This window comes from Balaenoptera borealis (assembly GCF_965194805.1).
Source record: "Balaenoptera borealis genome assembly, chromosome: 8".
Classification (NCBI taxonomy): domain Eukaryota; kingdom Metazoa; phylum Chordata; class Mammalia; order Artiodactyla; family Balaenopteridae; genus Balaenoptera; species Balaenoptera borealis.
This window is the reverse complement of record NC_138865.1, coordinates 2,500,268-2,525,448: the sequence shown is the minus strand read 5'-3', so window position 1 is coordinate 2,525,448 and position 25,181 is coordinate 2,500,268. Positions and strand designations below refer to the sequence as shown.

The 25,181-nt window shown below is 39.2% G+C and overlaps 1 protein-coding gene across 8 annotated transcripts in view; it reads left to right on the top strand.

The window, feature by feature from the left end:
* Positions 1-25,181, top strand: part of NEK1 (NIMA related kinase 1) — a 232,585-nt gene that overhangs the window by 114,329 nt on the left and 93,075 nt on the right. For 5 of the 8 annotated variants that reach the window (XM_082402100.1, XM_082402096.1, XM_082402093.1 and 2 more), the window contains one exon: positions 24,928-25,011. The exons of the other annotated variants lie outside the window; for them this stretch is intronic. In XM_082402100.1, coding sequence (XP_082258226.1) covers positions 24,928-25,011 — 84 coding nt within the window. The remainder of the gene's footprint in view (positions 1-24,927; positions 25,012-25,181) is intronic. 8 annotated transcript variants of the gene reach the window in all.

Below are 25,181 nucleotides of genomic sequence, written 5' to 3'. Positions count from 1 at the left end.
TTTCTGATTATTATTTCTTAATATCTTCTTCTACAGGATTCTCTTCTTCTTTAGTTTCTAAGGCTTATATTTCCTGGGGTTCTGTCCTTGGTTATTTTTCACGGTAAGTTAATACCCTGGGGTGATCTCACTTACTATTCTGCAAGGGACTGGTGACCTCAAAGTCTCTGTCAGTTACGCAGACTACCCTCCTAACTTCCATCCTGTCTAGCTGCCTTCTGGACATCATTTCCTAGCGGTCACATTGGCACCTTATTTTTAAAATGTCCTTTTATTAATGTAAATCATCATACAATAGCATTAACTTTATTTTTCTTCTCCAGTTCTATGAATTTTAACACAAGTATAAGTTCACGTACCCACCACCACAGTCAGGATACAGAACCATTCCATCACCCCAAAACTCTCTTGTACTCTCAACATAGTCATGCTGTCCCCTCACCCCCTAATACCCTGGCAGCCACTGTCTATTCTCCATTACTATGGCTTTGTCTTTTCAAGAATGTCTTATATGGTGTTTGTGTGCGGTATATAATAGTATATAACCTTTAGCGGTTGGCTTCTTTCATTCACCTTAATGCTGTTCATCCAGGTTGTTGCATATATCAGTAACTTTTTCTTTTTTGTTGTTGCGTGGTCTTCCATTGTATGGATGTGCTACAGTTCATTTGTTCATTCACCCACCGAGGGACATTTGGGTTGTTTCTAGCTTTTGGTAATTATAATCAGTGCTGCTTTGATCATTCATTTACAGGTGTTTGGAGAAGAGTAAGTTTTTGTTTCTCTAGGGTAAATGCCCAAGAGTGGCTTTTCTGGATCATGTGGTAAGTGTAGACTTAACTTGAGTTTTCAAAAGTCAGCCATTTGCCAGAGCACTCGCACCATTTTGCCTTCTTAGCAGCAGTGATCAAGAGCGCCCGTTGCCCCACATCTTCATCAGCATTCGGTATTGTCGCTGTTTTTTATTTTGGCCATCTAATCTATGTATAGGGGTATCTGGTTGTGGTTTGATTTGCATTTCTCTAAATGTTAATGATGTTGAATTCCTTTTCCTGTGCTTATTTGTGATCCTTATATCCTCTTTAGAGAACCATGTGTCTGAGTAATTTGTCCATGTTAATTGTGTTGTGTTGCTACTGTTTTGCTTTGAGAGTTCTTTATATACTGGACAAATCTTTTATTGGGTAAGTGACTTGCCAATATTTTCTCCTAAGTGGCAGTTTGGCTTATCATTCTCTTAACAATATTTTTCACAGAGCACAAGGTGTTAACTTCGATAAAGTGTACGTTTTCAGGTTTCTTGTTTACGGATCATGCTTTTGCTCTATCATGTCTAAAAACTCTCTGCCTATCCAGCAGTCATGAAGATTTGCTCCTATTTTTCAAAAAATTTTTATAGTTTTACTTTTAACCTTTAGATCTATGATCCATGAAAGAAAATGTTTTTAGTGTGGTAAAATACACAAAACATAAAATTTTCTGTCTTAACCATTTAAAAATACACAATTCAGTAGCATAAGGTACATTCACAATGTTATCTTCCTTCTGCTTGATTTCTGTTTATTTTGCTCTTTTCTGGTCTTTTTTTTTTTTTTTTTTTTTTTTATTTTTGGCTGTGTTGGGTCTTCGTTTCTGTGCGAGGGCTTTCTCCAGCTGCGGCAAGCGGGGGCCACTCTTCATCGCGGTGCGCGGGCCTCTCACTATGGCGGCCTCTCTTGTTGCGGAGCACAGGCTCCAGACGCGCAGGCTCAGTAGTTGTGGCTCACGGGCCCAGTTGCTCTGCGGCATGTGGCATGTGGGATCTTCCCAGACCAGGGCCCGAACCCGTGTCTCCTGCATTGGGAGGCAGATTCTCAACCACTGCGCCACCAGGGAAGCCCGCTTTTCTGGTCTTTTAAGGTTGAAGCTTAGACAGCTGAGGGTGAGACCTTTTTTCTTTTCTAATATTGGTATTGCAGGCTATAAATCTCCCTCTAAGCACTGCTTTAGTTGCACCCCACAGATATTTCTGTGTTCTATTTTCATTTTCATTCAGTTCAAAATTTATTGTAATTTCCCTTGAAACATCCTCTTTGGCCCATGGATTACTTAGAAATGGGTTAATTTCCAAGTGTTTGGACATTTTCCTACTTTTTTTTTTTTTTTTAAACAATTTTTTTTTTTAATTTTTATTTATTTGTTTATTTATTTATGGCTTGTGTTGGGTCTTCGTTTCTGTGCGAGGGCTTTCTCTAGTTGCGGCAAGCGGGGGCCACTCTTCATAGCGCTGTGCGGGCCTCTCACTATCGCGGCCTCTCTTGTTGCGGAGCACAGGCTCCAGACGCGCAGGCTCAGTAGTTGTGGCTCACGAGCCCAGTTGCTCCACGGCATGTGGGATCTTCCCAGACCAGGGCTCGAACCCGTGTCCCCTGCATTGGCAGGCAGATTCTCAACCACTGCGCCACCAGGGAAGCCCCATTTTCCTACTTTTTTCTGTTATTGTTTTCTGGTTTTATTTTATGATCAGAGAACATACTTTGTAGGACTTCATTCAGTCATTTTACATTTGTTAAGGTTTGTACTTTGATCTAGGATATGATCTATCTTTGTGAATATTCCACATGCACTTGAAAAGAAAGTGTACCCTGCTGTGGTTGAGTGGAGTTCTATATGTTTCAATTAGATCCAGTGAGTTGATGGTGCTTTTTAGTACTTGATCCATGCTGACATTATGCCAACATTGTTTGATACTGAGATAGGAGAGTTGAAGTCTTCAAATATAGTTGTAGATTTATCTGTTTCTCCTTTTAGTTTGGTCAGTTTTTCCTTTCTTTCTTTCTTTTTCTTTCTTTTTTTTTTTTAGAGAGCATACACATTTAGAATTGTTGGGGTTTTAGAGTAAATTGACCTTTCTTACCAAAATGTAATCTCTTTTTGTTCCTCATATTAGTGGAGGGGTTTGTTTTTGTTTTTGTTTTTGTTTTGCCATGTAACAAATTAGTACAAGTTAGTGGCTTTTAACAACACTTATTTGTTACCTCATTTTCAACTGCATGAAGGGTCAGTGCCCCAAACCCCTTGTTGTTCCCGGGTCAGCTGTAAACACTATTTTACTGCTTCAGTTTGGAATGTAGAAATTTTTCCATCATGTAGGTACCCTTACCCTCTACCCTTTATGCCATAGTTGTCTTATATATTACATTTACATACATTTAAATCCTCATTAGGCCGTGTTATAAATTTTGCTTGCAACTTCAAACATGTTTAAGAAGGCAATAGGACAGGAATACTTTCTTATATTTACACAAATATTTACCATTTTTCTTGCTATTCACTTATTCCTAATGATCCAAATTTCTTCTTATATAATTTCTCTCTGTCTGAAGAAATTCCTTTGGCAGTTCTTTTAGGTTAGGTCTGTTGGCTATAAATCCTCTTAGTTTTATTTCATCTTTATTTCTAAACAGTATTTTCGATGGTTGTAGTATTTGGGGTTGACAGTTCATTTCTATTTTCATTTAAAAAGTTACTTCACTGCTTTCTGTCCTCCATAGTTTTTGAAGAGAAATCCTCACCTTTTTTTCTCCTGCAGATATGTCTTATTTTTCTCTGGATGCTTCCAGATTCTTTCTTTGTCCTTAGTTTCCAGCGGTGTGATTAAGTTGTCTCTGGGCATGGATTTCTTTAGGTTTATTCTGTTAGTCGTTTGCTAAGTTTCTTGAACTTGCAGATTTATGCCTTATGCCATTTTTGAGCCATTATTTCTTCAAATATTTTTTCAGCTCTGCTCTTTCTCTTCTCTGGTTCTCTGATGACATGAATGTTAGACCTTTTGTTCTTGTTCCCCAGGTTTGTGAAGCTCTGTTCAATTTTTTACAGTTTTTTTCTCTGTTATTCAGATTGGTTAATTTCTGTTGTTTTCAGGTTCACTTCCTCTTTCCCCTTTCATCTTTATTCTGCTTATTTGGTCCAGCCAGGGAGGGTTTTATTTTGGTAATTGTATTTTTTCGTTTCTTGTGTTTCCATTTGGTTTTTCCTTGTTTCTTTTCTTTCTCTGCTAATATTTTCTATTTTAACCTTTTTTCACCACTTGATTGCTGTTCAAACACTTTTAAAATAGTTTCTTTGAAGTTTTTGTCACATAATTATATCATGTGTTTCATCTAATCATAATCTGTCTATTGTATATTCCCAGGTAGGTTGAGATTTTTGTCGATTTTCATGTGCTGATTAATTTTGAGTTGTACCCTGGACATTTGGAATATTACATTATTAGACTCTGGATTTTGTTTAAATTTTACGGAGGCTGTTGATTTTATTTGTTTTAACAGGCAGTTGACCTGTCGGGGTCAGGCTTCAAATTCCTATTTTCCTTCTGTCCCTCGTGTGCACTGTGCAGTGTTGTCTACCCGGGATTTGGGTGGAAGTCTGTCGGCCAGCCCTGTGCTCATGCAGAGCAGGGTCTTGCCCACACACAGATGCAGGCAACCCCAGGATTTTATAACAACTCTGGGGCCATTTTCCGGAGCCCCGCAGTGTGCCATTGGTCTGATGCGTGCCTTTTCCTGGGCTCACCTCTCAGTCTGAGGCCTCGCATACCTAGGGCTCCCTCACTCCTAGAGCGAAGCGGTGGGAGGAGAGACAGACAGACAGAGGCAGAGAGAGAAGGAGAGAGGGAGAGGCCACAGGCTTTGCTCTGGCTTTTGGAGTATGAACGTCAAAGGAGAAAAAGGGTCCCTCCCTCACCATTGTAGTTCCCAGAAGCTCCTCTTGCTGTCTCGGCTGCCACCACAGCAGTGAGCTTTCTTGGGCGCTGCAGCACAAGAAAAAAAGGAGAGAGAAAGAAAAAAACTGGAACATTTCGTACTTTCTCCTTAAGTTTTCCCTAAGAGTTCCCTCCCCACTCCGGAACTGGAAGAGATAACCAGAGTTACTGCTGTCGTTACCAGAGTGCTCAGTTTCGGGTTTTTTGCCAAGTTAGGTTTAGGCCAGAAGATACCGCAGTTTTTTTTTTGTTGTTTTTTTTTGTTTTTTTTGTTTTTTTTGTTTTTTTTTTTTGATACCGCAGTTTTAAAAATGCAGTACCCTCATCGTGCATTTACAGGTACTCTGAGCTCTGGCATTCTTGACTCTGCCTGCCTCTCTTTACTTTTCAGGGTCCCCAGATGTGCCTGCACTTTATCATGCGTTCAGTGGGAAAGGAGGTGCGTGTGCTTCCATCTTACCCGGGACTAGAGCTTTCTGTACTTCATTTTTTTATTTCCAAAACCAAATTTGCTTCATTGTCTTCAGACCCACGGCCCTTCCTGTAGTACCCATCCTGCTGCAGAGAATCACCGTCAAAGATGGCTTGACTTTGGGGGTTCTGGTTTGAAAGCCATCTCGTAGCATCTTCTCTCTGTCACGACCCACCCAACTTATAGCCAGTCAGCGACCAGATCGTGTTTTCTGCCTTCTGAATATCCCGTAGCCACCTCCTCCTTTCTGTTTTTTGTTATTTTTGCCCTTGTTGAGATCCTTATCTCTTGTTAATCTTTTCATCTCACCGCTTCTAATTGAGGATCCTTCTAATGCATCTTTGGCTTGGGCTGCCAAGGTGGTCTTTCTGAAGCCAAATGGAACACATTGCCCATCTGCTTGGAATTACTCAGTGGTTGTTTATTGTTTAGAGGGTAAATTAAACCTGGTAGCTTAGCACAAGGGGTCTACCCTTTGTCTTTCTTACGGCTCTTGATTTTCCCGTTCCCTTCAACTTCAGCCATACCAGACTATTTGCAGTTCCCTGAAGACACTGTTTCTAGTTTCTACTGAGATTCCATCTGCCTTATCTTCGTGAGAGTTCATGGTACCTTTCTGTTGCCTTGTTGCCTTGGGGACTGTGGCCAAGGCTGTGGGAGAGATTCATGGGGAAGGTAAACATGTTTTTACTGCCACTGCATTTGTTTCCTGCTGAGGAGGGGATGGTGATTAACTCTAGATGTAATTACTATTAATTTGCACAGCATCTTAGGTAGTTTACGTAAAGCTCTCTAATTTTGCCGGCCTCGTGTATCTTCAAAGAGTAGGCATTCCGTTATTGCCGTGGGAAAACGATTGATTCTGTGCTGCAGGTCTGTACTGCACGTTTATGCTGCACAGGCTGGAACAGGGAGACGTGGCTGCTCCGAGAGTTTATCAGCTCTAATGAAGCAGCCGGGGAGCCTCAGGGAGGAGAGGCCTCAGGGAGAGCCTCGCAGTCTCCTCTGGAAACAGCCAGGAGCCTGGGAACCGTCGCTCGCTCAGCGTGAGGTGCTGAGTCAGCCAGCCCTGTGTCTCGTGTAGGAGACCCTCCTTAGCCCGGCAGCATTCATGTTGGGAAAAGCCACTTAAAGTAAATCCAGCTAAAATAGAGACCCACATTTTGTAGTAAAGAGTGGAAAAAGGGTTTGATTGGGATTTTACCTTGAAAAATGAAATTTAAAAATTATTTTGTCTTATATTTGTCAGAATTTTGGATATACTTCCAAGTCCATATTGATTCTGAAAGTAACTAACTTGAGGAGGATTATAATTTTTCTGTTAGAATTGTGTAATGAATACAGTATGTATTTTATCAAATCTAAGATACAACTATAGGGTATATTGTTATTATATATATGACTAAAAGAGAAAAAATCTTGCCAGTTTAACTTGATACAATGCTTTTTATCACTTAACCTTTTTATTTTATACTTGTTGAAATCAGTCTTTTGGATTTTTTTTTATTATGTTATTCGTGAGCATCCATACAAAGGAAAATATGAATGAAATAAATTGGTAAAGGTATACATTCCTAAATCTACTTTACTTTCATACTTTGACTTTCCAATCATTCGTTTTTAAAATTAGGGTCATTGACGTTCATGTTTTCTCAAATAATATTATCCTCTATGCCACCAAGCACACTGAGATTTCAGCGATTCTTAAAAGAGAACCCGAATTTTCTCGCAGGGAGTCAGCACCAGTCTGCAAGCTTTGGTGCTGGTGCTTTCTTGCTCTTATCAGAGGGAATCAATGGAAGGTTTTCAACAACTACTAGGCTCCTGTTTCCTCTTGAACAAGCCAGTATGTGATTTTTTAAATTTAAAACTGAGGAGTTGAGGTTGTCCAGTTATGACGCCAAGAAATAAAAAATTGACAAAGTTCATACATTCTCAGGCAGTAACATCTATGTTGTAATTGCTGCCCGGCCCACAGTTTATAACATTATAACAGATCATAGAGATGCTATTGATTGTAAGATGCACCCCATTTCAGAGATGTTAAAATGTGAACAATGTTCATATTAGAATTGATGAGAAAGGTGGTATACCCTTCACGTCACAATTTTTGTATGTTTCAGTTTTATAACTATATTATAAAAGAGGGCTGTTTCTTGCAAAAATGGCTGAGATTTTGGCAGTTTTCCAAAGATCATTTCTGAATTTTTTAATACCCATAATATTTTGAAGGACCAACATCATAATTCTTTGCACTTTTAAAAAATTCACTTAATTTATCTAATCCTGTTGTATTTGTAGACGGTTTTACGTGTGATTTGAAAATTTTTTCCAGTATCATTGTTATCATCTTCATGAAACCCTTCACCTTTGGCAAGATTAGTAATTTTCTTTGCCAGTCAGTTTGCATTAGACATGCACTATGTTGTCAGATATTTACAACATTCAGCAATCAGGGAGAGATTGATCAACAGAGACCTTGATGTGATGAATGAGGAGAAACTGGTGTTACTTGGGGACTGCTTTTATAGTGGTCATTAATGCTTATTTTTTGGACTCTGACAGCATTCTGCATTGTAACTACTGAGACCTTTATATAACAACTGTACCTGTAGCACAGGACTGTGATGGATATTTATGGTAATAACCCTGACTCTTCAAGAAAAACATATTAACACCAGTGATTTAAGGCAGCACATAATAAATATTTTTCCACTGATAAATATTAATACTCATGATTTGTTTGTACATTTTGAAAATGTATATATATTACACTGTGGTTTATCCTTATAACCAGTCATAAAATATCCATTTTGCTGATGAAGAGAAGCAGTCTTAAAGAGACTGTGACAGATACACGTCTTAAACCTAATATGTGTTTTCTAATACTTACAACCTCATTATAAATAATCAAACCTAAACAGTTAAGAATAAGTTCTGAGTCTTAAAGATTAATCCTCTGGAATTGGGAAACTGCTGTAGTTAAATTATTTGATCAGTACATTTTATTAACTGCTTTGGGAAATCATAATGATTACAACATTGTTTCTGCGGCAAAATGAAATGAAAGTCCCCGACCTGTGAATAAGCATTTAGGACATAAACAATTTTTAGGTTGAATTATAATTTAAAGTAACCATGGATTTCAGAGTAATTTCATATGCTTGTATGCGAATTCAAAATTTTCCCTGTTCAGGTAATTTGACATTTTTAAAAAATGAAGGTTAAGGAAACTCTTAATAAGTAAGACTTCAAACCAGGTGGTTTGTTTGTTTGTTTTTCTCTGAGCAGTATTTATAAAAATAAACTAAAGTTACTTAGAATCTAATCCTGACAGTAATTCTCTGCAGTGGGGATTTTTATTCCAAGGTCACAGGTTGTGAAACTGACTCAGTCATTAGTACTTTGCCTGAGATCACTTGGTATGTCCAGAGGCAGCGTGCAAGCCCAGTGTGTCTGACTTTCGAGATCATTCTTCTAGCTATTTTGCTTTGCTGTTTGTTCCTTTTTAAATCCCATATTAGTATTTGCTTTACTTTAGGTAAAACGTGTGGATTTGATGATTTTGTAGTGCAGGGGTAGATAGACCTTTTCTGTAAAAGGGCAGATAGTCAGTGTTTTAGGCTTTGCACCCCATATGCCGTCCTGAGTAACTATTCAACTCTGCTGTGGCAGTGAAAGCTGAAGCAAATGGGCAGGGCTGTGCTGGTAAAACCTTATCTAGGAGACCTTCAAGATGGCGGAGAAGTGAGACGTGGCGATCACCTTTCTCCCCACAGATACATCAGAAATACATCTACATGTGGAACAGCTCCTACAGAACACCTACTGAATGCTGGCAGAAGACCTCAGACCTCCCAAAAGGCACGAAACTCCCCACGTACCTGGGTAGGGCAAAAGAAAAAAGAAAAAACAGAGACAAAAGAATAGGGACAGGACCTGCACCAGTGGGAGGGAGCGGTGAAGGAGGAAAGGTTTCCACACAATAGGAAGCCCCTTCACTGGCAGAGACGGGGAGGGTGGAGGGGAAGCTTCGGAGCCATGGAGGAGAGCGCAGCAACAGGTGCAGAGGGCAAAGCGGAGAGATGCCCACACAGATGATCGGTGCCAACCAGCACTCACCAGCCAAAGAGGCTTGTCTGCTCACCTGCCAGGACGGGCGGAGGCTGGGAGCTGAGGCTCGGGCTTCGGAGGTCAGATTCCAGGGAGAGGTCTGGGGTTGGCTGCGTGAACACAGCCTGAAGGGGGCTAGTGCGCCACAGCTAGCCAGGAGGGAGTCTGGGGAAAAGCCTGGACCTGCCGAAGAGGCAAGAGACCATTGCTTCGGGATGCGCGAGGAGAGGGGATTCAGAGCGCCGCCTAAACGAGCTCCAGGGCATGAGCCGCAGCTATCAGCGCAAACCCCAGAGACGGGCATGAGATGCTAAGGCCGCTTCTGCACTCAAGAATCCTGTGTGCGAGCACAGGTCAGTCTCCACACCTCCCCTCCCGGGAGCCTATGCAGCCCACCACTGCCAGGGTCCTGTGATCCGGGGACAACTTCCCCGGGAGAACACACAGCGCGCCTCAGGCTGGTGCAACATCATGCTGGCCTCTGCTGCCGCAGGCTCACCCCGCATTCCGTACCCCTCCCTCCCCCTGGCCTGAGTGAGCCAGAGCCCCCGAATCAGCTGCTCCTTTAACCCCGTCCTGTCTGAGCAAAGAACAGATGCCCTCAGGCAACCTACACTCAGAGGAGGGGCCAAATCCAAAGCTGAACCCCAGGATCTGTGCAAACGAAGAAGAGAAAGGGAAATCTCTCCCAGCAGCTTCAGGAGCAGCGGATTAAATCTCCACAGTCAACTTAATGTACCCTGCATCTGTGGAATACCTGAGTAGACAACGAATCATCCCAAATTGAGGAGGTGGACTTTGGGAGCAACAATATATATATTTTTTCCCCTTTTTCTCTTTTTGTGAGTGTGTATGTGTATGCTTCTCTGTGTGATTTTGTCTGTACAGCTTTGCTTTTACCTTTTGTCCTAGGGTTCTGTCTGTCCATTTTTTTTGTTTGTTTTTTAGTATAGTTTTTAGCTCTTGTTATCATCGGTGGATTTGTATTTTGGTTTTGGTTGCTCTCTTTCTTTTTTTTTTATTACTTTTTACTTTTTTTTAATTCTTTATTTTAATAGCTTTCTTTTCTTTTCTTCCTTTCTTTCTTTTTTTATCCCTTTTCTTTTGGGCCGCGTGGCTGACAGGGTCTTGGTGCTCTGGCCGGGTGTCAGGCCTGTGCCTCTGAGATGGGAGAGCCAAGTTCAGGACATTGGTCCACCAGAGACCTCCCAGTTCCACGTAATATCAAAAGGCGAAAGCTCTCCCAGAGATCTCCATCTCAACGCCACTAAACGACCAGCCAGCTACAGTGCTGGACACCCTATGCCAAACAACTAGCAAGACAGGAACACAACCCCACCCATTAGCAGAGAGGCTGCCTAAAATCATAGTAAACTCAGAGACACCCCAGAACACACCACTGGATATGGACCTGCCCACCAGAAAGACAAGATGCAACCTCATCCACCAGAACACAGGCACTAGTCCCCTCCACCAAGAAGCCTACACAACCCACTGAACCAACCTTAGCCACTGGGGGCAGACACCAAAAACAACAGGAACTATGAACCTGCAGCCTGCGAAAAGGAGACCCCAAACACAGTAAGTCAAACAAAATGAGAAGACAGAGAAGCACACAACAGATGAAGGAGCAAGGTAAAAACCCACCAGACCAAACAAATGAAGAGGAAATAGGCAGTCTACCTGAAAAAGAATTCAGAATAATGACAGCAAAGAGGATCCAAAATCTTGGAAATAGAATGGAGAACATACAAGTAACGTTTAACAAGGACCTAGAAGAACTAAAGAGTAAACAAACAATGACAAACAACACAATAAATGAAATTAAAAATTCTCTAGAAGGAACCAATAGCAGAATAACTGAGGCAGAAGAACGGATAAGTGACCTGGAAGATAAAATAGTGGAAATAACTACTGCAAAGCAGAATAAAGAAAAAAGAATGAAAAGAATTAAGGACACTCTCAGAGACCTCTGGGACAACATTAAACGCACCAACATTCGAATTATAGGGGTCTCAGAAGAAGAAGAGAAAAAGAAAGGGACTGAGAAAATATTTGAAGAGATTATAGTAGAAAACTTCCCTAATATGGGAAAGGAAATAGTTAATCAAGTCCAGGAAGTGCAGAGAGTCCCGTACAAGATAAATCCAAGGAGAAACACGCCAAGACACATATTAATCAAACTATCAAAAATTAAATACAAAGAAAACATATTAAAAGCAGCAAGGGAAAAACAACAAATAATATACAAGGGAATCCCGATAAAGTTAACAGCTGATCTTTCAGCAGAAATTCTGCATGCCAGGAAGGGAGTGGCAGACATATTTAAAGTGATGAAAGGGAAAAACCTACAACCAAGATTACCCAGCAAGGATCTCATTCAAATTCGACAGAGAAATTAAAACCTTTACAGAGAAACAAAAGCTAAGAGAATTCAGCACCACCACACAAGCTTTACGACAAGTGCTAAAGGAATTTCTCTAGGCAGGAAACACAAGAGAAGGAAAAGACCTACAATAACAAACCCAAAACAATGAAGAAAATGGTAATAGGAACACACATATCGATAATTACCTTAAATGTAAATGGGTTAAATGCTCCAACCAAAAGACATAGACTGGTTGAATGGATACAAAAATAAGCCACATATATATGCTGTCTACAAGAGACCCACTTCGGACCTAGGGACACATACAGACTAAAAGTGAGGGGATGGGAAAAGATATTCCATGCAAATGGAAATCAGAAGAAAGCTGGAGTAGCAATTCTCATATCAGACAAAATAGACTTTAAAATAAAGACTATTACAAGAGACACAGAAGGACACTACATAATATTCAAGGGATCAATCCAAGAAGAAGATATAACAATTGTAAATATTTATGCACCCAACATAGGAACACCTCAGTTCGTAAGGCAAATGCTAACAGCCATAAAAGGAGAAATCGACAGTAACATAATCATAGTAGGGGACTTTAACACCCCACTTTCACCAATGAAAAGATCATCCAAAATGAAAATAAATAAGGAAACACAAGCTTTAAATGATACATTAAACAAGATGGACTTAATTGATATTTATAGGACATTCCATCCAAAAACAACAGAATACACTTTCTTCTCAAGTGCTCATGGAACATTCTCCATCATAGATCATATCTTGGGTCACAAATCAAGCCTTGATAAATTTTAGAAAACTGAAATCGTATCAAGTGTATTTTCCAACCACCGTGCTATGAGATTAGATATCAATTACAGGAAAAAATCTGTAAAAAATACAAACACATGGAGGCTAAACAATACACTACTTAATAACCAAGAGGTTACTGAAGAAATCAAAGAGGAAATCAAAAAATACCTAGAGACAAATGACAATGAAAACACGACGACCCAAAACCTATGGGATGCAGCAAAAGCAGTTCTAAGAGGGAAGTTTATAGCAGTATAATCCTACCTCAAGAAACAAGAAACATCTCAAATAAACAACCTAACCTTACACCTAGAGCAATTAGAGAAAGAACCAAAAAACCCCCAAAGTTAGCAGAAGGAAAGAAATCATAAAGATCAGATCATAAATAAATGAAAACGAAATGAAGAAAACAATAGCAAAGATCAGTAAATCTAAAAGCTAGTTCTTTGAGAAGATAAACAAAATTAATAAACCATTAGCCAGACTCATCAAGAAAAAAAGGGAGAAGACTCAAATCAATACGTTTAGAAATGAAAAACGAGAAGTAACAACTGACACTGCAGAAATACAGAGGATCATGAGAGATTACTACAAGCAACTATGTGCCAATAAAATGGGCAACCTGGAAGAAATGGACAAATTCTTAGAAAAACACAACCTTCCTAGACTGAACCAGGAAGAAATAGAAAATATAAACAGACCAATCCCAAGCACTGAAATTGAGACTGTGATTAAAAATCTTCCAAAAAACAAAAGCGCAGGACCTGATGGCTTCACAGGTAAATTCTATCAAACATTTAGAGAAGAGGTAACAACTGTCCTTCTCAAACTCTTCCCAAATATAGCAGAGGGAGGAACACTCCCAAACTCATTCTACAAGGCCACCATCACCCTGATACCAAAACCAGACAATGATGTCACAAAGAAAACCACAGGCCAATATCACTGATGAACATACATGCAAAGATCCTCAACAAAATACTAGCAAACAGAATCCAACAGCACATTAAAAGGATCATACACCATGATCAAGTGGGGTTTATACCAGGAATGCTAGGATTCTTCTGTGTACGCAAATCAATCAATGTGATACACCATAATAACAAATTGAAGAATAAAAAACATGATCATCTCAATAGATGCAGAAAAAGCTTTCGACAAAATTCAACACCCATTTATGAAACAACCCTCTAGAAAGTAGGCATAGAGGGAACTTATCTCATCATAATAAAGGCCATATATGTGACAAACCCACAGCCAACATCGTTCTCAATGGCGAAAAACTGAAACCATTTCTACTAAGATCAGGAACAAGACAAGGTTGCCCATTCTCACCACTATTATTCAACATAGTTTCGTAAGTTTTAGCCATAGCAATCAAAGAAGAAAAAGAAATAAAAGGAATCCAAGTCGGAAAAGAAGAAGTAAAGCTGTCATTGTTTGCAGATGACGTGGTACTATACATAGAGAATCCTAAAGATGCTACCAGAAAACTACTAGAGCTAATCAATGAATTTGGTAAAGTAGCAGGATACAAAATGCACAGATTTCTTGCATTCCTCCACACTAATGATGAAAAATCTGAAAGAGAAATTAAGGAAACACTCCCATTTACCACTGCAATAAAAAGAATAAAATACCTAGGAATAAACCTACCGAGGGAGACAAAAGACCTGTATCCAGAAAACTATAAGGCACTGATGAAAGAAGTTAAAGGTGATACAAACAGATGGTGAGATTTACCATGTTCTTGGATTGGAAGAATCAACATTGTGAAAATGCCTATACTACCCAAAGCGGCCTACAGATTCAGTGCAGTCCCAATCAAACTACCAATGGCATTTTTCACAGAACTAGAAGAAATAAATTCACAATTTGTATGGAAACACAAAAGAACCCGAATAGCCAAAGCAATCTTGAGAAAGAAAAACGGAGCTGGATGAATCAGGCTCCCTGACTTCAGACTCTAGTACAAAGCTACAGTAATCAAGACAGTTGGGCCTGGCACAAAAACAGAAATATAGATCAGTGGAACAGGATAGAAAGCCCAGAGATGAACCCACACCCATAGGGTCAGGGTCACCTTTTTAAATTTTATTTATTTATTTATTTATTTATTTATTTATTTATTTATGGCTGCGTTGGGTCTTCGTTGCGGTATGCGGGCTTCTCATTGCAGTGGCTTCTCTTGTTGCGGAGCACTGGCTCTAGGCGCGTGGGCTTCAGTAGTTGTGGCATGCGGGCTCTAGAGCGCAGGCTCAGTAGTTGTGGCATGCGGGCTCTAGAGCGCAGGCTCAGTAGTTGTGGCGCACGGGCTTAGTTGCTCCGTGGCATGTGGGATCTTCGAGGCAAGAATATGCAGTGGAGAAAAGACAGCCTCTTCAATAAGTGGTGCTGGGAAAACTGGACAGCTACATGTAAAAGAATGAAATTAGAATGCTTCCTAACACCATACACAAAAATAAACTCAAAATGGATAAAGAGCTAAATGTAAGGCCAGAACTATAAAACTCTTAGAGGAAAATATAGGCAGAACCCTCTATGACATAAATCACAGCAAGATCCTTTTTGACCCATCTCCTAGAGAAATGGAAATAAAAACAAAAATAAACAAATGGGACCTAATGAAACTTAAAAGCTTGTGCACTGCAAAGGAAACCATAAACAAGACGAAAAGACAACCCTCAGAATGGGAGGAAACATTTGCAAATGAAGCAACTGACAAAGGATTAATCTCCAAATTTTACACGCAGCTCATGCAGCTCAATATCAAAAAAACAAACAACCCAATCCAAAAATGGGCAGAAAACCTAAATAGACATTTCTCCAAAGAAGATATACAGATTGCCAACAAACACATGAAAGGATGCTCAACATCACTAATCATTATAGAAATGCAAATCCAAAGTATAATGAGGTATCACCTCACACCAGTCAGAATGGCCATCGTCCAAAAATCTACAAACAATAAATGCTGGAGAGGGTGTGGAGGAAAGGGAACCCTCTTGCACTGTTGGTGGGAATGTAACTTGGTACAGCCACTATGGAGAACAGTATGGAGGTTTCTTAGAAAACAAAAAATAGAACTACCATACGACCCAGCAATCCCACTACTGGGCATATACCCTGAGAAAACCATAATTCAAAAAGAGTCATATACCACAGTGTTCACTGCAGCTCTATTTACAATAGCCAGGGCATGGAATCAACCTAAGTGTCCATCGACAGATAAATGGATAAAGAAGATGTGGCACATATATACAATGGAATGTTACTCAGCCATAAAAAGAAACGAAATTGAGTTATTTGTAGTGAGGTGGATGGACCTAGACTCTGTCATACAGAGTGAAGTAAGTCAGAAAGAGAAAAACAAATACCGTATGCTAACACATATATATGGAATCTTAAAAAAAAAAAAAAAAAAAGTTCTGTGGAACCTAGGGGCAGGACAGGATTAAAGATGCAGACATAGAGAATGGACTTGAGGACACCATGGGGCGGGGAGGGGAAGCTGGGACGAAGTGAGAGAGTGGCATGTCCATATACATACTACCAAATGTAAAATAGCTAGCTAGTGGGAAGCAGCCGCATAGCACAGGGAGATCAGCTCGGTGCTTTGTGACCACCTAGAGGGGTGGGATAGGGAGGGTGGAGGGAGACGCAAGAGGGAGGAGATATGGGGATATATGTATATGTATAGCTGATTCACTTTGTTATAAAGCAGAAACTAACACACCATTGTAAAGCAATTATACTCCAATAAAGATGTTTAAAAAAAAACCCAAAATACCTTATCTACACCATCAGGCAGCTGGCCGCATTTGACCTGAGGATTGTAGTTTGCTGATTCTTGTAGAGTTCTTCAACACTAAGTTGTTCATTTTGAGAAGATAATTTTTTCAGTTCTTTTAAAAAAATGATTCCCTTATTGTCCTTCTAAAATATAATTTTTGGTACATAAAAAAGCATATATTTAATATATATGTGTAAATTATCAGGCAAAATAACATACCCAGGAGGTAGGACACTAAGTTCTATCTGTGTACTGTTCCCTAATCTAGGGATTGGTGGGTGTTTTTCTGTAAAGGGCCAAATTGTAAATATCTTAGTCTTTTCAAACCATAAGATCTCTGTCATAACTACTAACTCTGCATTGTAGCAAAGTAGTAACGATAGACACTGTGTAAATGAGTGATCATGGCTGAGTTTCAATAAAACTTATTTAGGGACTGAAATCTGGATTTCGTATCATTTTTATGTGGTCATGAAATACTCTTTTCATTTTTTTGACCATTTAAAAATGTGCAAAACCATTCTTAGCTTATGAAACATAAAAAAACAGGTGGCAGCCTGAATTTGGCCCCTGAACCATAGTTTGTCAACCCCTGTCCTGACTGTTCCTCTGTCTTCTCCCAGAGGTGACCATTATCTTGAATTTTGGATATATCATTCCTATGGATTTTTTTAAAATGCTTTTTCCACTTACGTATATGTGTCTGAATGATGTCTTGTTCTGTTTTGCCTATTTTTGAGCATTATAAAAATTATATCATACTGTATATAGATTGGGACTTGCCTTTTTTCATTCGTCATTATTTTTCTAAGATTCATTTACATAGTTGGGTTTAGCTGTATAATATTCTGTTGTATGAATATACCGCAGGTAATTCACGTGATAGTAGGTATTTAGGTTGGATCTAGTTTCTGCTTTGAACATTCTTGCACATGTCTCCTGGTACACATATACAAGAATTTTCATGGTTATCTGTTTTCTTCTGTTGAATGATTTAACAGAACACTTACGAATTTTATAAAAAATGATGAAGCAGTATCATTTACCTTGAGAAATGTTATTGTCTTACTACCTCATCTTAAGTCATTCTGTATTTATTTACATTAATGGAAAAATGCCTTTAAAATGTGCAGTGAAGTGTTAAATATTTAATTCATTCTTTCACTCATTGTTTTAGTATTACACAAACATTTATTGACTAATATATTAGGTTCTGTGCCAGCAGGAGAACTTAAGCAGTAAAGGAGATAGACAGTTAAACCAAAAATTAAGTAATAAATGACAACTGTTTATTGAAAGGTTACTATGCCAGATATTATGTTAAACAATTTATGTGCATTATCTCTGTATTAGTCTACTAGAGCTGCTGTGACAAAATTCCACAAACTAAATATCTTACACAACAGAAATTTATTACCTCACAGTCTGTAGGGTAGTTGTCCGAGATCAGCATGTCAGCAGGGTTTGTTCCTTCTGAGGGCTGTGAGAAGAATCTGCTCCCTGTCTTCTAGTGGTTGCCTGGCTATCTTTAGCATTCCTTGACATGTAGAGTTATCACCCCAGCCTCTCCCTTCATTTTACATGGTGTTCTACCTGTTTGGGCGTCTGTCTCCAAATTTCCCCTTTTTTCTAAGGACACCAGTCATACTGGATCAGAGCCCACCCTCGTGATCTCTTTTAACTTGATAAAGATCTTGTCTGCAACTAAGGTCACATTCTGAGGTACTAGGGGTTAGAACTTAAGCATATGAATTCTGGGGGAACACAGTTCAACCCATAAGGCTCTCTTTTAGTCTTTACAGCAATCCCAAGTAACTCTGTGGAACCTTAATATACAGTTGAATCTTGAGCAATGCAGGGATGAGGGCACCAACCTGCCTTGATGTTGAAAATCTGCATATAACTTAAGCCTACCCTCTGCCTACTCTCTGTGTACATGGTTCCTCCAAGTCATGTCTGCAGCTCCTCATCCATGGATTCAACAACCGCAGATCGTGTAGGACTGTAGTATGTTTACTGTTGAAAAACATCTGAGTATCAGTGGACCTCACAGTTCAAATCCATATTGTTTATGGGTCAACTGTACTGGTCTTATCGTAGAGCGTATTGCAGTGCAGAGACCCTAGCTGCTAAAAAATGACTTCTGCATTGTTCCAGGACAAGATGGCATAGACTCACTTTTCCCTGCTCTTCCCGTCTGGAAGTTACATCTCCTGTATATCATGGACTGGGTGCTGGCCATGCCTGCAATCCAGATCCACCATAGAGATAGACCAAAAAACAAAGAAACCAACCAAACAAAAAAACCCCAAGAAAATCCTCTCACTTGCCAACGTACTAGGAAAGAAGAACCCCAATATGTGCCACAGAGGGGTCCTGGTGAGTGGTTTAAACTATGGGCAGCAGTGAAGCCCCAGGGTGTCCCAACCCCATCCCACAACTGGAGCATCAGCAGGTGACTTGGAGGGCAGTTTGACCCACCAGTGGCAACAAAGCCCTGGACCGTCCCAGTCTACTCAACAACTGGTCCATGAGCAGGTGATCCATCTACCCATAGCAGCAGTTGCCACAAAGCTCTGTGTCCCCATGCTGTCCACCTAATGACAAGGAGACCAGGCCCAGTGGCATCTGCCCCTCACCCCCACCCTCAGGAGATTTTCAGTAACAGCAGGTGATGCAGGGAAGCAGCTTCATCCTCACAGAATAACAGCAGGATGGACTGAGCAGGAGCTCCATCAGCACCGGAACAGCAAAGCAGACCAGATTAACATTACAAGAGTTCAGAAGGCCAAACTGTCATTGGAGTAAAGCCCCACAAAAGTAGGCCAGGACCTAAATGGCCTGCTCAAACAGAACATGTAAATAGGATCAAGAGTCTTCTAACATAATACCTAAAATATTCAGGATACAGTAAAAAAATCACTTGTCATACCAAGAACCAGGAAAACCACAACTTGACATTGAGCTGACCTAGGGCCAATTGAATACTGGAATTATCTGGCAAAGATTTTAGAGCTGCTTTAAACAAATGCTTCAACAAGCAATTAGGAATTCTCTGGAATGAAAAAAGGGGGAAATCTCAGTGAAGGATTAGAAGTTATAAAAAGAACCAAATGGCAGTTATATAATTGGAAAAATATAATAACCAAAATTTAAAATTCACTGGGTAGAATCAGTAGTAAAGTGGAGCTGATGGAGATATAATCACTGAACTTGAAGGCAGATCAATTGAATTTACTCAATCTGATCAACAGAAAAAAGACTGAAAAAAATTATCAGAGTCTTAAGGATTTGTGGGACAATAACAAAAGATTTAACATTTGTATTGTTGGAGCCCAAAGGATAATAGAAAGAGCATGGGACTGGAAAATGTATTTGAAGAAATAATGGCTGAAAACTTTCCACATTTGGTGAAAGACATAAATTTAAAGCTTCAAGAAGCTGAGCAACCCCCAAATAGGATACACTTAAAGAAATCTTCACCTAGGAATATTAAACTTCTGAAAGTAAAAGACAAAGAAAACAAATCTTAAAATAGCCAGAGAGAAATGACACATTAGCTATAAAGGACTACCAGTTGGAACAACACCAAATTTCTCATCTGAAACCATGGAGTCCAGAAAGAAGTGGCATAAAAATTTTCAAGTGCTGTAAGAAAAGAACTGTCAACCCTGAAACCTATATTTGATGAAACCGTCCTTCAGGAATGAAGGGGAAATAAAGACATTCTCAAACGAAATAAGCTAAAAGAATTTGTTGTTAACGTAGCAAACAGAATTACTAGGGAGAAAGAGAGACATTACATAATAACAAAAGAATCAGTCCAATAAGGAGTTATCGCAATCCTTAATGGGTGTATACCAAACAACCAAACTTCAAAATATATAAAACTAATAGAGCTGAAAGGAGAAATAAACAAATCCACAAGTATAGTTGGGGACTTGAACACATCCTCAGTGATTGATAGAACTGCTAGTCGGAAATCAGCAAGGGTATAGAATAGCTAAACACCACCACAGGCCACCAAGATCTAATTTACATCCTATCCAACAATAGCAGAATACATTATTTTTTCAAGTGCCCATGGACCATTCACCAAGATAGACCATATGCTGGATCATAAAACATCTTAACTAATTCAGAAGAATTAAAGTTATATGACATATTCTTTGAACGTAATGGAATCAAACTAGAAATCAGTAATAGAAAGATGACAAGAAAATCTACAAACACTTGAAAGTTAAAAATACTTCTAAATAATACAGAGACAAAGAGGAAATCTAAAAGGAAAGTTAAAAATACAAAGAATGAATGAAAATACACACATCATAACATATCAAAAAAAGTGAGATGCAGCTAAAGCACTGCTGTGAGGGAAATTTATAGCACTAAAGGCTATAATTCTATAGCCTTAATTCTTAATTAAGAATTCTAATTAATTCTAAGGTAATTAGAAAAGAAGAAAAGTCTCAAATCAGTAGTCTAAGTAGTAGTCTAAGTTCCTACCTGAAGATGCTAGAAAAAGAAGAGTAAGATAGACCCAAAGCAAGCAGAATGAGGGAAATCATTAAGAGTAGAAGTCAGTGAAATTGCAAACAGGAACACTTCTGAGAAATGTAATGAAACAAAAAATTGGTTCTTAGAAAAATATGAATGAAATTGACAAATCTCTAGCAAGATTGATAAAAATAAAGAGATGACACAAATCACCAATATCAGGAATGAAACAGGATATCACTACAGATCTTCTAGTGAGTAAAAAGATGACAACTTTACACTCATAAGTTAAACAGCCTAGAAGAAATGCACCAACTATTTGAAAACCACGAACTACCAGAACTTAGCCAAATTGAAATAGATAAATAGCCCTATAAATATTTTTAAAATTGAACTTTTGATTAAAAACTGACAAGAAATAAATCTCCAGGCCTAAATGGTTTCACTGACAAATTTTACCAAACACTCAAAGAATTAACATCAATTTGATAAAATGATACTCTCTCTTTCAGGCTGTCAGAGCAGAAGGAACACTTCCCAACTCATTTTGAGGCCTGTATTACCCTGATAGCAAAACTGTACAAATACAGCACAAAAAAGAAAACCACAGACTAATATCTCATTAACTTAAATGCAAAAATTCTCAACAAATTTTAGCAAATTGAATCCAACCACAACCAAGTGGGATTTAGTCTGGAAACCCAAGTCTGTTTCGATATTAGAAAATCAGTGAGACCCACCATATCAACAGGCTAAAGAAGAAAAATCATGTGATCATAACAATGGATGCAGAAAATCTTTTGACAGAATTCAACATCATAATAAATAAAAACTATCAGTAAGTAGAAAGCAAGGGGAATGTCCTCAACCTCATAATAGGCGTCTATAAACAAACTTACACCTAACTTAATACTTACAGGTGGAGGACTGAATGCTCTCCCTCTACAGTCTGGAAAAGGACAAGGAAGTTAGCTCTCACCACTGTTAATCAACATACTGCTGGCAGTTTTGGTTACTGCAGTAAGGAAAGAAAAAGAAAGAAAAGGCATACAGATTTGAAAAGAAGGAATGAAACTGTTGCTATTTCCAGTTGACATGATTATCTGCATAGAATATCTGAAGGACTCTATCAAAACACTCCTAGAACTAAAAAATGAATTTATTATAGTTATAAAAGTATAAGGTCACTTCACAAAAATCAACTGATTTCTGTACGTTGACAATGAACAAGTGGAAACATATTAAAAAAAACGCAATACCATTTACAGTTGCTCCAAAGAAAATGAAAAAAAGTATAACAAAACATGCAGGATTTGTACAATTAAAATGACAAAATCTTGATGAAATTGAAGATTTAAATATTTGGAGAATCATACCATGTTCATTAATTGGAAGACTCAAGGTAATAAAAACGGCAAGTATTCTTAAATTGTTTTACTGATAATTGTAATTCTTAGTAAAATCTCAGAAACATTTTTTTATAGACAAGCTTATTCTAAAATTTATATAGACAGAGAAAGGCTTTAAAATAGCCAGAACAATTCTGAAGAAGACTGAAGTGGGAAGAATGACTCTTCCTGGTGTCACGGCTTGCTTAGGTCAGTGGAGCAGTGTGGGGAACCCAGAAGTAAATTCACACCAATATGCCCTGCTAATTCTTGACAAAGAAGCAAAAGCAGTTCAGTGGAGGAGGGATTGCCTTTTCAGTGTTAGTGCTGGAGAAATTGGACATCCATCTGTAGGCAAAAATATGAACCTTGACCTAAACCTCACACCTAAAATAATTAACTCAAAACAGATCATGCACTCTAATTTAAAACATAAAATTGTGAAACTTAGAGAAAAAGAAGAAAATTTCAAGACCTAGGACTAGACGAAGAGTGCTTAGACTTGACACCAAAAGCACAAGCCATAAAAGAAAAACTTGATAAACTGGACTTCATGAGAATTTAAAACTTTTGCTCTGCAAAAGACCCTGGTAAGAGGAAGAATATACAAGTTACAGATTGGGGGAAAATATTTCTAAACCCCATGTTTAACAAAGGACTTGTATCTAGAACATATAAAAACCCACCAAAACTCAACATTAAAAATACAAAGAGTCCAGTTAGAAAATGGGTAAAAGACAGTCTAAACATTTCATGGAGGAGGATGAATGGCAGACACAGACACAGATGGCAGATAAACACGTGAAAAGCTGTTCAACATCATTAGCCATTTGGGAAATGCAAGTTAAAACCGCAATAGTGTAGCACTGCCCATCCATCAGAATGGCTCAAATAAAATTGTGATAAAACCAAATGCTGGTGAGGATGTGGAAAAAGTGGCTGACCATAACATGGCTAGTAGGGATGTTACATGATACAGCCACTTTGCAAAACTGTTTGGCAGTGCCTTTTAAAACTACAAATGGATCTGTCATACCAAGAGCAGGTAATTCCGCTCTTGGGCATTTGTCCCAGAGAAGAGAAAACTTACTTTCACTAAGAAACTTATTACATGCATGTTCTTAGCAACTTTGTTCTTAATAGCCAAAACTGTGAAACCCCAGTGTCCTTCAACGGGTGAATGAATGAACAAATTATGGCACTTCCATACCATAGTCTGCTGCTCAGCACTGAGATGGAACAGGCCATTCAGTCGTGCGTCCAGTGCCTTGCAGGGACTGCGAGGAAGTAATACCAAGTGAAAACAGTCAACCTCAGAAGGATGCATACCGTGCGATTCCGTACATACATACAGAACTTGTGAAATACAATTGTAGACGTGGAGAACAGATTGGTAGTTGACGGGCAGGGATGGGAGCCGTGAATGTGGCTATCAAGTGACATAGTAATGGTACAGTTAAGTATCTTGATTTGATGGTGGTCACATAAGGCTACGCGTGTGATAAAATTGGACTGATGCAGATACAGAAACGTGAGCGCTTGTAACTGGTGAAATCTCTGTGGTTCGTGCAGTGCCAGCTTTCCAGTGTGGATAGGTACCACAGTTATGCAGGACGATACAGTTGGGAGAGGGTGGGTGAAGGGTACACGGGACCTCCCTGTACATTACTTCTCACCTTTCTGTTGTTATCTATAATATTTCAAAGTAAAATGGTTGAATTCCTACATAGGCATAGAAGGAAATCTGGAGGAGAACACTCTGAAACTGTAAGTTTCTCAGATGGTAGAATTACGAATGATTTGTATTTTCTTTGTTTCATACGTTTTCAACAGTGAACATATATGATTTTTATGAGAGAAAAAAAATACTGACATAAGCTAAATGGATTCAATGAAAACTAATTTCCAATGGAAATGTTCATTGCAAAATTTGCTCAAAAGGGTCCATTTGAATTACGAACTTGGAGGGCATTGGTAGTCTTGGAAGATTTTCAGAGCCACAGTGGGATCAGAACACAGAGTGTAGCAGATTTAAAAATAAATGGGAAGCAGGTAAAAGCAGGGAAATATAAAAAGTACACATTCAGCAAGCCGACAGAAAGATGTGAGAAGGGGAAGTGGGATGAGGATTTTTCAATTGGGAGGCTCTTGAACCACAGCTGGTGCCGCAGGATGAGAAAGTGGGTAATTATGAGTAATTTCTAAGGAGGCGATCATTCCATGCTTGTGATAAACCATGTTAGTTGGCATGTGGTTGGGCGGGTCATTTGCAGTCCAGGACCAGGGCGTGCCCGGGTGCAGGGAGTTGGAGCTCATGTTATTCCCTGTCATGTGCATGTGCGTGTGCGTGTGTGTGTGTGCGCATGTGTGTTTACTATGTAAGTGAACACGTGGAAATGATGGGCCTTTGTAGAGGAAGATTTTGATTTGGGGTTTAGCTAACCTCCAAAGCAGTTTTAAAAAACCTGTTGACTTAAATGGCTAATAAAAAGGTAGCTGGTCTCTATTTGAATAATTACATTTGGGGTTTAACTGCTTCCTTCTGTTCTCACTGAATGTGTTGGTTAAATCGCCAAAGGAGAATGCCAGCGTCTGTTATCAGTTTATCAGCTAATCAGCTAGACATGATCAGTATTTGCCACCAGAAGTAGTGGCGCCGGGTGGTCCCTAGGTAAGATGCTGCTGTAGCCTTAGTCGTTCTTTAACCTTAGTACATTAAATGATGCACAGGGCACCCTGCACAACCTGGCAGCTCTGTGCGAAGGCAGGCGCAGCTCTTCACGAGGAGGGAAGCCGAGAAGCAAAGAGGAAGAGGTACGCCTCCTGCATGCTCGCTGCCTCACGCCGTCACTTTGAGTTGATTGCCTTCCTTTCCTGCATGGTTTAAATTCCTAACAATGACTGGACGATCTTTAGGTCTGTAGGGACCTGTTAATATATTTTGACTGACATACTGTGTCATAATTTTGCCCCATAACTGTTAT